Source organism: Erithacus rubecula (assembly GCF_903797595.1).
Source record: "Erithacus rubecula genome assembly, chromosome: 6".
Classification (NCBI taxonomy): domain Eukaryota; kingdom Metazoa; phylum Chordata; class Aves; order Passeriformes; family Muscicapidae; genus Erithacus; species Erithacus rubecula.
In genome coordinates this window covers 24,019,426-24,031,838 of record NC_136688.1, presented here as the reverse complement: position 1 = coordinate 24,031,838, position 12,413 = coordinate 24,019,426, and the positions used below count along the sequence as shown (strand labels likewise).

Sequence of the window (12,413 nt, the reverse complement as noted above, 5' to 3'; positions counted from 1 at the left end):
TATAATAAATAATTTTTATTATGCTTTGAAAGTTCTCATCACACATGTGATCACAATGCAGACATTTTTCTCAGTGCAAAGTGCTTTGCTGCCTGTTGAACCAGTGTATAAGCTGTTAGTAAAAGCAGGAAGTTATTTATCAGCCAGTCAGTACTGCCTTAAACACACATCTTTACTGCTACCCACGTTGCTTTACCATCTGTATTTACGGACTTGTATCCACCTCCTCGTATCAAGTCCTTATTTATCCCCAAGCATGCACAACAAACCCTGCACTTCTCAGCTGTATTTGTGAAGACAAAGTCACACCCTCCAAGCCTCTCTCAGATTACAGCACATCCTTGAACTGTCCAAAACATCACCCGTTTTGGCTGCAAATCCACTTGGATTCTTCCATCTGGCCGGTTCCTCTGTTTTCCTATTCTCCAGCTCCTTTTCTGCCCATGAAGAGTGTGATCACTTCTGTTTGCAAGGAAGATGATAGCGGGAGGTGTGGTGGTCCTTCAGGTCAAACTCCTCATGGCCTTCCCTAGTAAGCAAATACAAAGTGCAGTCAGAAATAAATACCCAGGCCAGGAACTCACCCTTAGCCACTGCACAAGATATCTCCTAGCAGTCCTTAACCAGAAACTTATCCAAGGGCTGTGAGCACCTGACTCACAGCCACATGGACTAACTACTTAAGATATTTGCTTGTAATAGAAATTTCTGAGGTGCTTTATGGGAAGGTCTGCTCATCCTTGTCAGCTGGATTTGAAAATGACAACAGGTCCTTCTGTTTCTTTCTCACTTGAAGAGATTCATCTAACTCTTGACTCATTTTCAGCACTGTGTCTGTGATTCCAGGGACATTAGCAACTGACAAAACGATAGTCTCCTCCAGAAAACTCTGGAAATTAACTGAAAGTAATGTAGTGTACTGGCAGCTGTCATAACTACACTCAGGAGCAGGCAGTGTTGAGTGAAGTACAAGCCTGCATCCACAGCGTATGGCTGCCACACTCACCTGCCAGACTGTTAAATCTGCTTTTATTGATGTTTGCCATCAGATACTTTTGTTTGAATGCTTTTTTTTTTTAATAATCTAACACTGCCAGTCATATGTTTCCTGAATATTTTCATATGGTTTTCTCTGACTGCATTTGCAGGAAATGAGAGAATATATACACAAAAACATTGCTTGTTATCCCAACCACATTTTTAGCAACCTGCTGTCTTAATGTCACCCAGCACTAATCTGAGAACCCGGCCAACTACCCAATACTTTTGAGGCATGAAAAAAAGAGAAGCCACACAATCTGTTAGCATTGGCTTTGTATCCAAAGGAATTAACCCTCCAAATCTGAGACATGAAAGTTTTGTCAAAAATCAAGCTACGTATGTTTAAGAACCAAAACTATAGCTGTTGCAAAGCCTGACTGGTGAAAAAAGGCTCACATGTACATATTTCAATGAAGAATTTTTTATTATGGTTTAGGATTGCAGTCTCAACCTAAGAAAAGCCTCAGGAATTCATACTATCTGATCTCCCCCTTTAAGGGAATCCAGCCCAGGTCATCCACCAATGGCATTAACAAGCCATAGGAGTCACTGAACAATGGTCTCATTTATCCCATCCCACGTAATGCAGCACATCAGCTGCTCCACAGAACACTCAGACAATGCGCCCAAACACGCACTGAGGCATTTCTGCCAAGGACCAGTTTAGCCCCTGAAGCCTGGGACAACTACTGATGACACAAAGTATTTCTCTAACAAATAGCATTCAGTTCAAATCTGAACTCCTCAAATCTTGCCTGCTACTGCCTGTTTTCCTGCTCAATGAGAAAAACATACAAAAGGGGCCAAGCTTACCTTTGACCCACTTCTCAAACCTAGAGGAACTGTGAGACTCACCAGAAACAGCGCTGGCAATAGAGGTCCCCGTCACAGCCATGGCAGCGCAAAGTGGCATCTTCGTTGCAGATGCAGCACCAGGGTAACTCATCCTCATCACTATCATCTGCCCTTGCAAGAGCTGTGGTGTCTGGAGTGTGGCTCTAATTCACACAGAAAACAAGAGATAGAGAGTTCAAACTCCAGCATAGACAATAAAGGGTTTTAACTGTAATGCATGATGGCCACAGTGACCTGTCCCATGCTCCACAGTTTTCCATTTTACCTCTCTTGATCCTAAGTCTGTGAGATGAACTTGCCCAGAGCACAGGGACAGGCTCCATAAGCATCTAGATTGTTAAATAATAACCCAAGGTACTTGCTAGAATTTGGGTTTGAATCTATGTTGCTTGGAACGTAAACAGGTATTCGGCCTCATTTAGTGTATACAATGATGTACACCCACATTATGTGTGCTGTAAGGGCACAAAGCCCAGATATTCTGGAAGGCACCATAACAATACCATGTGACAAAACAATTCCTGCTGAAAAAGCAAGAGATCAAACAGTTTTGCTGAAAGGGGATATGTGGGAAGGGAAAGGAACGCAGAGGTGGGGGCATTGTTTTCTCCCTGCTGTAGATAGGAAACTGTGGGACAAAGCAAGTGCTTTGCCAAAAGGCCCCTACTATTCATTTGTACCTGAGGATGAGACAAAAAAGATCTTCTGAAATCATAATTTAAATACATCCATACAGCCAATTATGGAATCCTTCTCTCTTACAGAGAACTCTTGTGGAACTGAAAACACACCAAGACATAGTGCCTGGACACTGGCAAAGGCAGCTTTCTGACACAGTCTTTTCCTAACACTATCTTTTGCATCAGTAATCCCAGAAATGCAAGGTGTCATACCTGAGATGGATGTTTTTGATAATGCTTATAATTATACAATTTCTTCAGTGGGAGCAGGCCTGACAGGTGCCTGTGAATCACAGCTGCATTTAATTCTTGTCATATTCATTAGAGATCATGTATATATTCCTACAGTAGGCCAGAATTCACTCTGAGCATAGGATATCCTGCTACTAATTCCTTCTTCTGACATTATATGAGAACATGAACAGTAGAATATTATCTAGAAGTTCTATTCTGCACATGCTGAAAGCACTGGTAAACCTCCCATTTACTCTGGTTCAGAGTGCACGGTACTATACCATGGCCTTGTTTATCTAATTATACATATATATGTGTATAATTCTCTAATATGCATATTGTGAGGTGCCTACCAACTCCTCTTGGTTTACATGACACCGTAACATTCAACACAAAGCCAGCCTGAAAGGAACTGTAATCCAGGGAACAATTCCTTTTATAAGTAGAAGGATGATTCACAGCTGAGCTCAGAGCTGGTCAGCCTTGCAGAAGCTGCTGGGCTTGTTTGCTCTGGAGAAACTGGTTGGTTAATTTTCTTTCCTGCATCAAGACTAGGATACAACAAACTTTTGCTGCAGAACTGTACTCTCCTGACACCCTGGAACATTTGAGACTTCTCTTCAAGAGATCCTGACCAGTTCACTGACCTTTTGCTTTGCTTTCTTACACAGGTTCTGTTGTGAGGATCCTGGTTGGGTGGTCTGATCTGGGGGAATGTTGAATCCACTTGCTTCATCCAGGGCTGCTTCCTCTGTGAGCTGGTAACAACACAAAGCAAGAAATCTCTTGTTTCAAACACAGTTGGGAGCCTCATGCTAGGCCCTAAACCTCCTGCACTGTTGCTTTCATGCAGAAACAGGAGATGACAAGTCTGAATGCAGCTGGTGTTACCCAGACAGATGTAAGCTTGCTCTGCACTCAGAACACTGTGTGTCCATTGTGAACACTCTGCAGCAGCCTGGGCCTGCAGCTCACACAATCTGCAGTGCAGTTAGCAGGCTCTCAGCATCCTGCTAATCACATACATGTGACATATCACACAAACTTTAGCTCAGGTCTGCCTGCAAGACAATTCAGAGACATAAGGGAGAAATGTAGGCACAAGCTGAGCTACATGGCACACATCTCATCATCCATGTTCTAACTGGCTGGAGGAAAATACAGAACAAAATGTGAGGAAGAACCAGCAAAATGTGGTTATACAGGAGACATACGAATGAATGAAAAAGACAATGTGACAGACTAGAAATACTGTTGTCAATTGTCTGTCAAATAGTTGAATGGCCCATGGGATCCAGTGTTGGAAAAGCACTAGGAAAGTAAGGAACGAAACTCTCCTCAGAACAGAAACACATCCTTTGTACAAGGCATAAGCAAGAGGAAGAAAAGCAGCTGCTACTTCTGACCTGTTTCAGCACTCTGCGAATGGCCTCCTCCTCAGCCACTTCCTCATCACTGTCAGGGAGCTTGTAGGCTTCCAGTGTAACTGTAGGAGTAAGAAATGTGAGACTGTAACTCACACCTGCCTCAAGCCTTGTGTCCACTAATGTATCAGAGACAATTTTTGTGGTGTGAGCTTGCTGTGGCATTTTAAGGTGCAGATTCCTCAAAAAGAATATTAGTGTTTATTTCTAGCACTTGGAAGAGGGAAGGAAAAGATCCCCACCAAAACCAGAGTTTTGGTTTTAAAAGTTTTGTTAACCTCACCAGAGTGTGCTAGAAGTATCCCAAAGAAGGGTGCAAGACAAAGCAGTCTGACCTTGCAGTCCCAGCCTTCACCCTCAACTTAGAGCTTTCATATTAATTTCATGACAAACCAACCTGTACAACTTTGCAGACAGAACCAAATCTCAGTCTGTTTCTTGCAGAATGAAGGAATTAAATGGATAAACACTAATAAAGAATTTACTTTGTTATAGCAACTTGAATCCTCTCTTGGTACTGTATTCTCATCTGCTACCCACCTTTCTCAGGGTCTTTGCCTTTGAGTGCTGCCAGTCTCTTGGCAACCTGTAGGATCTTTTCCTGCCTAGTGTTCTCTTCTTGCAGCTCAGCAGCAGCTTCTGCCAGAAGTTTATTCTTCTCTTCCTCTAGCTGTTTTGGGTCCAGATTTTCAGGGCAAACACTATCTTCACTTTCCCGATTGAGATCATTCAAACTTTGGCTATTAACAGCTGCAGACAGACACACAGAACACACTTGTGACACAGCAGCAATGTTCCTTGGGCACAGAAAATGTGACAAATAATGCTATGAGAGCAGCTTGCTGCTCTCCATGGAAGTGGATAACAAGAGGGAAAGGCATGCCAGTAGGATCTTCACTGTATATGAAGAGAAGAAAATGAGCTAATCTCTGGCCTACAGTGAGATTACAGAGGAATCAATGCAGCCAGGACGATAATGATATGCCAGATTCTGATATTTTGTAACAGTGCACAGGTGCATTAGGAGTAGCAACAGCTCCTCCCCAGGGAGGAATCACTTTAGAGAAACAGAGAATCTGAAAAATACAACCCTGACAAGAAGGAACCAATCTCTAAGCAGTGTGAAGCCAGATGGCTGCTCTTAGTCAGTGTGGGGGATTATAGGGGGAAGATATGGACAAACTTGACACACAGCTCACCTGTAAGTTACATAGGGAGGCACAGATTTCCTTCTCAGCATAGCACATACATTACTAGACATAAACAGGTCTTTAGAAGCCAAAACAGTTACCTTGAGGCTGAACTCTTGGTTTGTAATGCTCATCAATGGCAACCTCCTCAGACAGTTGAGTTAACAGGTCATCTGTCTGCTGGACCAGACTTCGGCTATCAGGAGGTTGGTGTACCTAAGAAACCAGGGGAATGTGTGAAAAGACAAATGAGAGGAAAGTAGCATACTCAATCAAAGGAGAGTTTTGGCGACCAAGATTACCCTAGATAGGAGCAGCATACAAAAATGGCTCCATGGACATTGAGAATCTCAGTTTACAGTTAGGTGGTGTAAGATTTGTAAGGGTTTCATTTTCAGAGGTGCTGAATGCACAAAGCTCTAAGAGCAGTCATCCAAACAAGGCAAAGGTATACTGAATGTGTAGGAATACAAGCTCCTGGGTCCCAACTCCAGCTCTGCCACTAACTCCAGTGCAAACAAAGTGCCATTCTCAACAGTGCCAGCCAGCAGCCCCATAGAGACCTATGATAACAGCTGGACACGCAGCTGAAGGAACCATAAGGAAATGGTATCTTGGGAGACAAGACCATTCCTATAGGCTTTCAAGACATATATCCAACTGATTCCTCTGCAACCTCAGACAAATCATGTTTGGCTTCCATTTATAAAAAAAATTAACAGGATTCTGCCCAGCTGCTATGCAGTAACAACCAGAAGATGTAATTAAAAGGTAGGGCTGATAAGCCTTCAACACAAACAGCTCTGAAAAACTATGACCACTCAGGTACATAAATGAGTTGAGAGTAAAAAACCTTAGCAATCTATTGTGAAAAATATATACACGAACTACATCTGGCATAAAGGAGCATGTTGCATTCAGATTGAAGCAGTGAACTGGTAAAGGCTGGTGATTTGCTTCTGGAGCAATGACAAAATCAGGAAACAGATTTCTGAAGGAAGCTACCCGGACAGAAAAACAGCTGAAGAAGAAGGAATGGTTAGCATGCTGTGACACCAGTTACTGTGTCAGCTCAGAATAAATTGCTGACTAAAGAGCTGAGGGAGCTTACAGGTCTGGGAGCTTGGGAAGGAGGATCTCTCCCCTGCAGGACAGCCAACCGGTCCTCCATTTCCTGTGTGGATGGAACAGGTCCTTGGCCATCCTCCTTCAGGGCTGCCAGCCTAGCTTCAATCTCAGCCTGAGTGGGGATGGACTCTGCAATTCACAATAACCCAAGGGAGAGGATTATTTTGTTATTGAAAATGAAAAGCTACATGTTTTTTCCCTCAAAATTGTGTTTCTTTCTGGAATCAGACTCTGAACACCTGAGCAAAAACCTCACCCAGCCCTGATGTGAATGAGAGTTCATACTGCAATGACTCAGAGACTACCCTGATGGTAACTGCTATCCCTTTTTTCCAAGTCCTTGCCTCCTTCAAGTTTTATCTCCCAGCCATAACACAAGTATTAGGGTGATGTCATCTGGCAATCAGCTGACTTGGGATTCTAGGGACAGGCAGAGAAATGAGTGTCATTTAGGCAGTTCAGTCCACTGACCCCACATCTCCTAATGCAATTCCAGTCTTATCAGCCTGAGGCTTTCAGAAAGGGCCTGCCACATAAAGGACAAGAGGCTGCAAGTTGTTCCACGGGAAGTTTAGATTGGATATTAGGAAAAATTGCTTCACAGAAAGGGTTGTCAAGCACTGGAAAACGCTGACCAAGGAAGTGGCTGAGTTACCATCCCCAGAGGTATTCAAAAGATGTGCAGATGTGGCACTTTGGGATATGGTTTAGTGGTGGACTTTGTAGTGCTGGGTTAACAGTTGGACTTGATGATTCTATGATAACCAGGTAACCACACTGAAGAGAATACTTTTTATTTTAGAGACCAAATATATATAGAACCTCAAAGCAGTCCCAGAACCTGACAGCTGCAGACTGGGATGAGAATCCTTTGCCTCTTCTGTGAGATGAGGCTGGTCAGAATATAATTCCACAGAGACTGGAACTGCTGTTGCCCAAGTCAGTGACTCACATGAAACCTTCTTCAAAATAGTTTGGCCAAAGACTTTAATTTCATTCTACTCCAAGTGGGTTTTTACCCCCAAAAATGAAAAATGACAAAGTGATTTTACAGGTTAGACATTGCTCCAAAACTGAGTAGTATTTTCAAGAGAAACCCCAAGAAGCAAAATGAAACTGGTACATTGACCTAAAATTATTGTAGAAGTTGACCATTGTGGCAGCAGAACTTGGATGCTCTATCCTATTTGACGCCTTCAACCCCTAATATCACAGCCTTTTAAAGTACAGTACTTCCCTCTCCCTCCTGGTTCATTGTTTTCCAAATAGTAGTGTTCCCACCCAAGATATTTATGGTATTCTCTAAAACTCACTTGGTTTCCTTTCCTCCCTGAGCCTCTCCAGTCTCTCTGCAATAGCTCTATCCTCTTTTGAGAGCCCCTGGTATCTGCAGGCTGCTTGACCTGATGGTTTTGCAGCTGCCTTCTGTTGGTCTTTCAGCTGGTTTTGTTTAGCCTCAAAAGCTGCCACACGCCTGTGATAAGGATGGAAAAAAAATACAGGACAATTGAGAACAGGGATTTTAACCCAGAGATAAGAAAACAACCTCTGTGAACCCAACAGGCTATCTAAAGAATGCCAGGGCAAAACAGAAATGAAACCACTCTCTCCAATATCAGCACAATAAAGTAATCCTAAGAGCAAGGAAAACCTCAGCTCACAAGAATAGCACACCTGGCAGCACTTCCCAGGAAACAAGGAACATTTCACCACAAGGTTCCTGTTTCCAAGCCAACTCTGATCAGCCACAGATAATTACAGGCAGGTGGCTGTTCAGGAGTATATTCAAAAGAGCATAGCCCCCACCCCTCTAGACAAACAAGCCAAACAGTAAAACAAAAGCTCCACCCTTAATCTAACTCTGAACAAGCAAATACCCACACTGCAAGCCCCACTTTTGCTGGGATACATAGGGGAAGAGAGGGCCTAAAAGGCTCATCTGCAGTACAAAGAACTGCTTGGCAAGTGCAACTCACTTTTTGTAGTTTTCTGGTGGTGACCATTTTGCTGAACTGCTTTGAGATTCTTCTCTGAAAGACAAAAATGATTTATCTGAATTCAAGATACCGACAATACCTGATAATCATCTATTCTCTCATCTCAAGAGGAATCATTAGATGTTTCTTGACCTCTTAGTACAATCCCTTCCTTAACCTCATTAATACTAAGAGGAATCAGCTTATGCAAGGGATTAATATAATATAGCTGCCCAGGACAGTGGGAGACTTCATCTCTGTCCTTTGGTCCAGTTTTTTTGCACCTGGACAAAATGTGATTTAATACGGTCACCAGTGATCCAAAGGCGGTGGGGCTGAAATATCCTTGCCTCCCACAGCCTGCACCTCCCAGTTCAGAGAGCAGGGAGTACTTAGGTAAGACTCCCAGTGTAATTAGCTCCAATGCAGCAGGACACTCTGGAAGGAGCTGGGGCATGCAACAAACATAGAATTATATAATGTATAAGCAAAACAAAGTGTTACAAAAGTTATTATATAACATCTTCCAGAACACTTGAATACTACACAACACAAATATGTGTAACTCTTCTACTTTGCTGTGTTTAGGCTGAGGGACTAAACTAGGCACTTGTGTAAGTCAGCACATTTTGTTTGTTCTTAGAAATCCCAGCTGAGGCCCACATAGTAGTGGGACTCAATGCAATATTGTTGGAACACTGTCCAAAGTTCTAAGGCTTCAAATCTGAAAGCTATTTGAATGAAGAACAACATATCCAACTTACAGAACTGCAGCCTGTGTGTATGACGTGCAGGACAGGATGCCATGCAGAGACACCTGAATAACCTCAAGAAGTGGGGCCTTGGGAATCTCATGAGGTTAAATGAGAGAGTGTACAAGGTGCTGCACTTGGGTTGGGCCAACCCAACTCCTGGTATGAACACAGGCTGGGGGACAAACAGATCCAGAGCAGCCCTGCCAAAAAGGACCTGGGAGTGCTGGTGAATAGGAGGCTGGACATGACCCAGCAATGTGCTCTCATAGCCCAGAAAGCCAAATGTGTTCTGGGCTGTATCCAAAGCAGCATGGCCAGCAGGGCAAGAGGTGGGGATTCTGCCCCTCTATTCCTCTCTCATGGGACCCCACCTGCAGTGCTGCATCCACTCCTCTGGGGTCCCCAGCACAGGATGGACATGGACCTGTTGGAGTGTGTCCAGAAGAGGCCACTAAATTGATTAGAGGGATGAAGCACCTCCCCTACAAGGAAAGGCTGACAGAATTTGGATTATTCGGCCTGGAAAAGAGATGGCTCCATGGCGACCTAACTGCAGCCTTCAAGGACCTGAAGGAAACTTCCAGGAAAGACAGAGAAAAAATTTTTTAGAAGAGCATGTAGTGACAGGACAAGGGGAATGATTTTAAACTGAAAGAGTGCAGGTTTAGGTTAGATACTAGAAAAAGATTCTTTACTTGGGAGAGTGGTGAACACTGGAACAGGTTGCCCAGAGAAGCTGTGCATGGTCCAAACCTGGAAGTGTTCAAGGTCAGGTTGGATGGAACTTTGAGCAACCTCATCTAGTGGAAGATGCTCCTGCTCACAGCACAGGGGCTGGAAATAGATGATCTTTAAGATCCCTTCCAACCCAGGCCATTCTGTGATTAATCTACCTGCTATGCAGACAGGGAAGATTATTTTTCTGCTGTAGCTCTCTAGCACTGGTATTAAAATTATGAGAAAAAAAGACCCAGAAGAAACATCAAGACAGGCAGCCCTGTTTTCTGAATGGCTTTGAAGTTGTGAAGCAAAATCAGAAAACTTCAAAACTGAAAGACTGCATATTGTCTTTCACTGTTTTCAGCAGCCCATGAAGACAAAGACCTTCACTAATGAGGCTCTTCTGCTTTAGACACCTGCAGAGCCAGAAAATTTCCTCCTCACTGGTGAAAATTCCTTTCTATAGGAAAAAAGTGAGGAAAAAGAAAAGGAGAAATGCAAGAGAAAAAGGAGGACACAGAAGAATTGCCTGACAGAGGGATTCTGGTATAGACCTGTGTTCTTGTGTTGCTTGTTCAAGTTTATAATCCTGCTGCTACTGAATTACATGTTTTGTTTTCAACAAGAAGTCTACTGGTTATGTTTGCAAATAATTTTGTTTTCTTTTAAAAGCAGAAGTTTTATAGATTTTAGGCTACAAAGCTTTATGTCGTCAGGCCACACATAGAAGATCCCTCAACAAGGAGGATTTATATCATTGTTAGCCCACAGATGTAATAACATCTGTTCTAACATCTTATTGTCAGGCTACTCAACTATACACATCTGAGAAGACTGTCGGAATTGTTAAAGGGGTGTAGATTATTGGGCAAAAACAGAGTGTGGCCTAACCTTGACCCCTGTAATTAAGCTCTTCACAGGAATTCAGTGTCCATCCATGAAGATTTAAACCTGATGCTTTCAAACTACTTTGCCAACCATAGAGAACAGGTACAAATCCTGAATCCTACTTTAGGACTGCACAACTCATATAACAACAGTTCAGAGATGTCTTGTCTTGAAATTCTGGGGTACAGGCAGCATCCATACACACATGGAAGGCAGAGTTCAACATCACATGGAATGAGAACTGAAGAAAAAAAAGCAGGAAACAGTCTTTGGGTGAAGAAACACTTCCATCTTACCCAGTTAGTTTTCCATGGCACTGCTTGCACACCTTCTGCTGAGTGTTTCCACAGCGGGGAACAACAGCACTGAAGCTCCGGCAGGCCGAGCAGAAGGAGCGCCCGCAGTTCTTGCAGCCACACTGCAGAGACAGAGAGAGGCAGGACAGGGCGTCACCACCTGGGCACCACACACCGCAGGGGACACGCAAAATAATGCTGGGGTTATGCTGATTTTGTGACAGAACTGTTCCACCAGCTGCTGCTGAAGATATGGAGACTCAAGAGCCTTGGAGCAGCAGCACATAACTCCTGCTGGGAGCTGAGTCACAACTTCACCCCATAGTATAACAAGGTGTGTGTGTGTGTGAACTGAGACCATGAGACAATCCTGGATTAGAGGGATGCCATTCAAGGACTTTTTGTTGTTGTTGTTATTAGTAATTTTCCATATTTGAAGACATATCGGAATTAGGCACCACGAGAGCTCAGTAAGCAAGGACACCAACGCCAGGCTGCTGGCCCGGGATGCGCCGGGCGAAGCAGCTCCCGGTTCCCTTCTCAGCCCCTCGCACCGCGGGGGCGCCCGCGGGACCGGCCCGCTCCTGACCCCCGCAGCAAGAAGGACTTGCCTCTTTCTTGAAGACAGAGAACTTGGACGCGCACCCATAGCACCGGCTATCCATGGCGCTACGGCCCCGGCCCGCCCTCAGGCACGGCGCTGCAGCCCCGCTATGCCAAGCTCCATAGTCCCCCCGGTGGTGTGGCTGCCTCAGGCCCAAGGATCGGTGGCGAGCGGGGCTGTCACAAGCAGGGAGGTGCGGACACCACTCTCCCGTCCCCTCAACACGGAGCAGGCGGCGCACGGCCCTACGGGAATTGTAGTCCATTGCTTCTCCTTTCTCCCTTTCAAACGCCAGGTGGCTCTCCACAAATAAACTACACTGCCCAGGGTTCCACACGGTCCCAGAGCAGGGCCGGCTGGGCCACCATCGCCGCGCGTTGCATTGTGGTACTTGCAGTCTGTTGCTCCTCCCCGCCCCTGCCGGAGGCGCCATATCCCGGGGGGCGTTGGCTGATCTTGGGTGTTAATAAGGCAAAAAAGTGTATTCTACTCTGGGGTGGTTTTTTTGTCCTAAACCTGTGGTGAGATCCTGGCTCAGAATAGCAAGAATCAGCTGAACTGCAAAACTCCAGTTATCCCCAGTCCGTCCTGGCAGTGTTGATCCGCCTGCCCTCAGGGGTAA

The 12,413-nt window shown here is 44.6% G+C and overlaps 1 protein-coding gene across 1 annotated transcript; it reads right to left on the bottom strand.

The window, feature by feature from the left end:
- ZFYVE19 (zinc finger FYVE-type containing 19) lies at positions 1 to 12,184 on the bottom strand. Its single transcript, XM_079308531.1, has 11 exons — positions 11,799 to 12,184; positions 11,188 to 11,309; positions 8,529 to 8,582; positions 7,866 to 8,026; positions 6,536 to 6,681; positions 5,526 to 5,640; positions 4,775 to 4,984; positions 4,217 to 4,296; positions 3,458 to 3,568; positions 1,897 to 2,039; positions 1 to 529 (listed from the first exon to the last, which is right to left on the bottom strand). Exons 1-11 carry the CDS (start codon positions 12,054 to 12,056, stop codon positions 457 to 459), a joined length of 1,473 nt encoding a protein of 490 aa, XP_079164657.1. The 5' UTR covers positions 12,057 to 12,184; the 3' UTR covers positions 1 to 456.
- Positions 12,185 to 12,413: the final 229 nt, after the last annotated feature.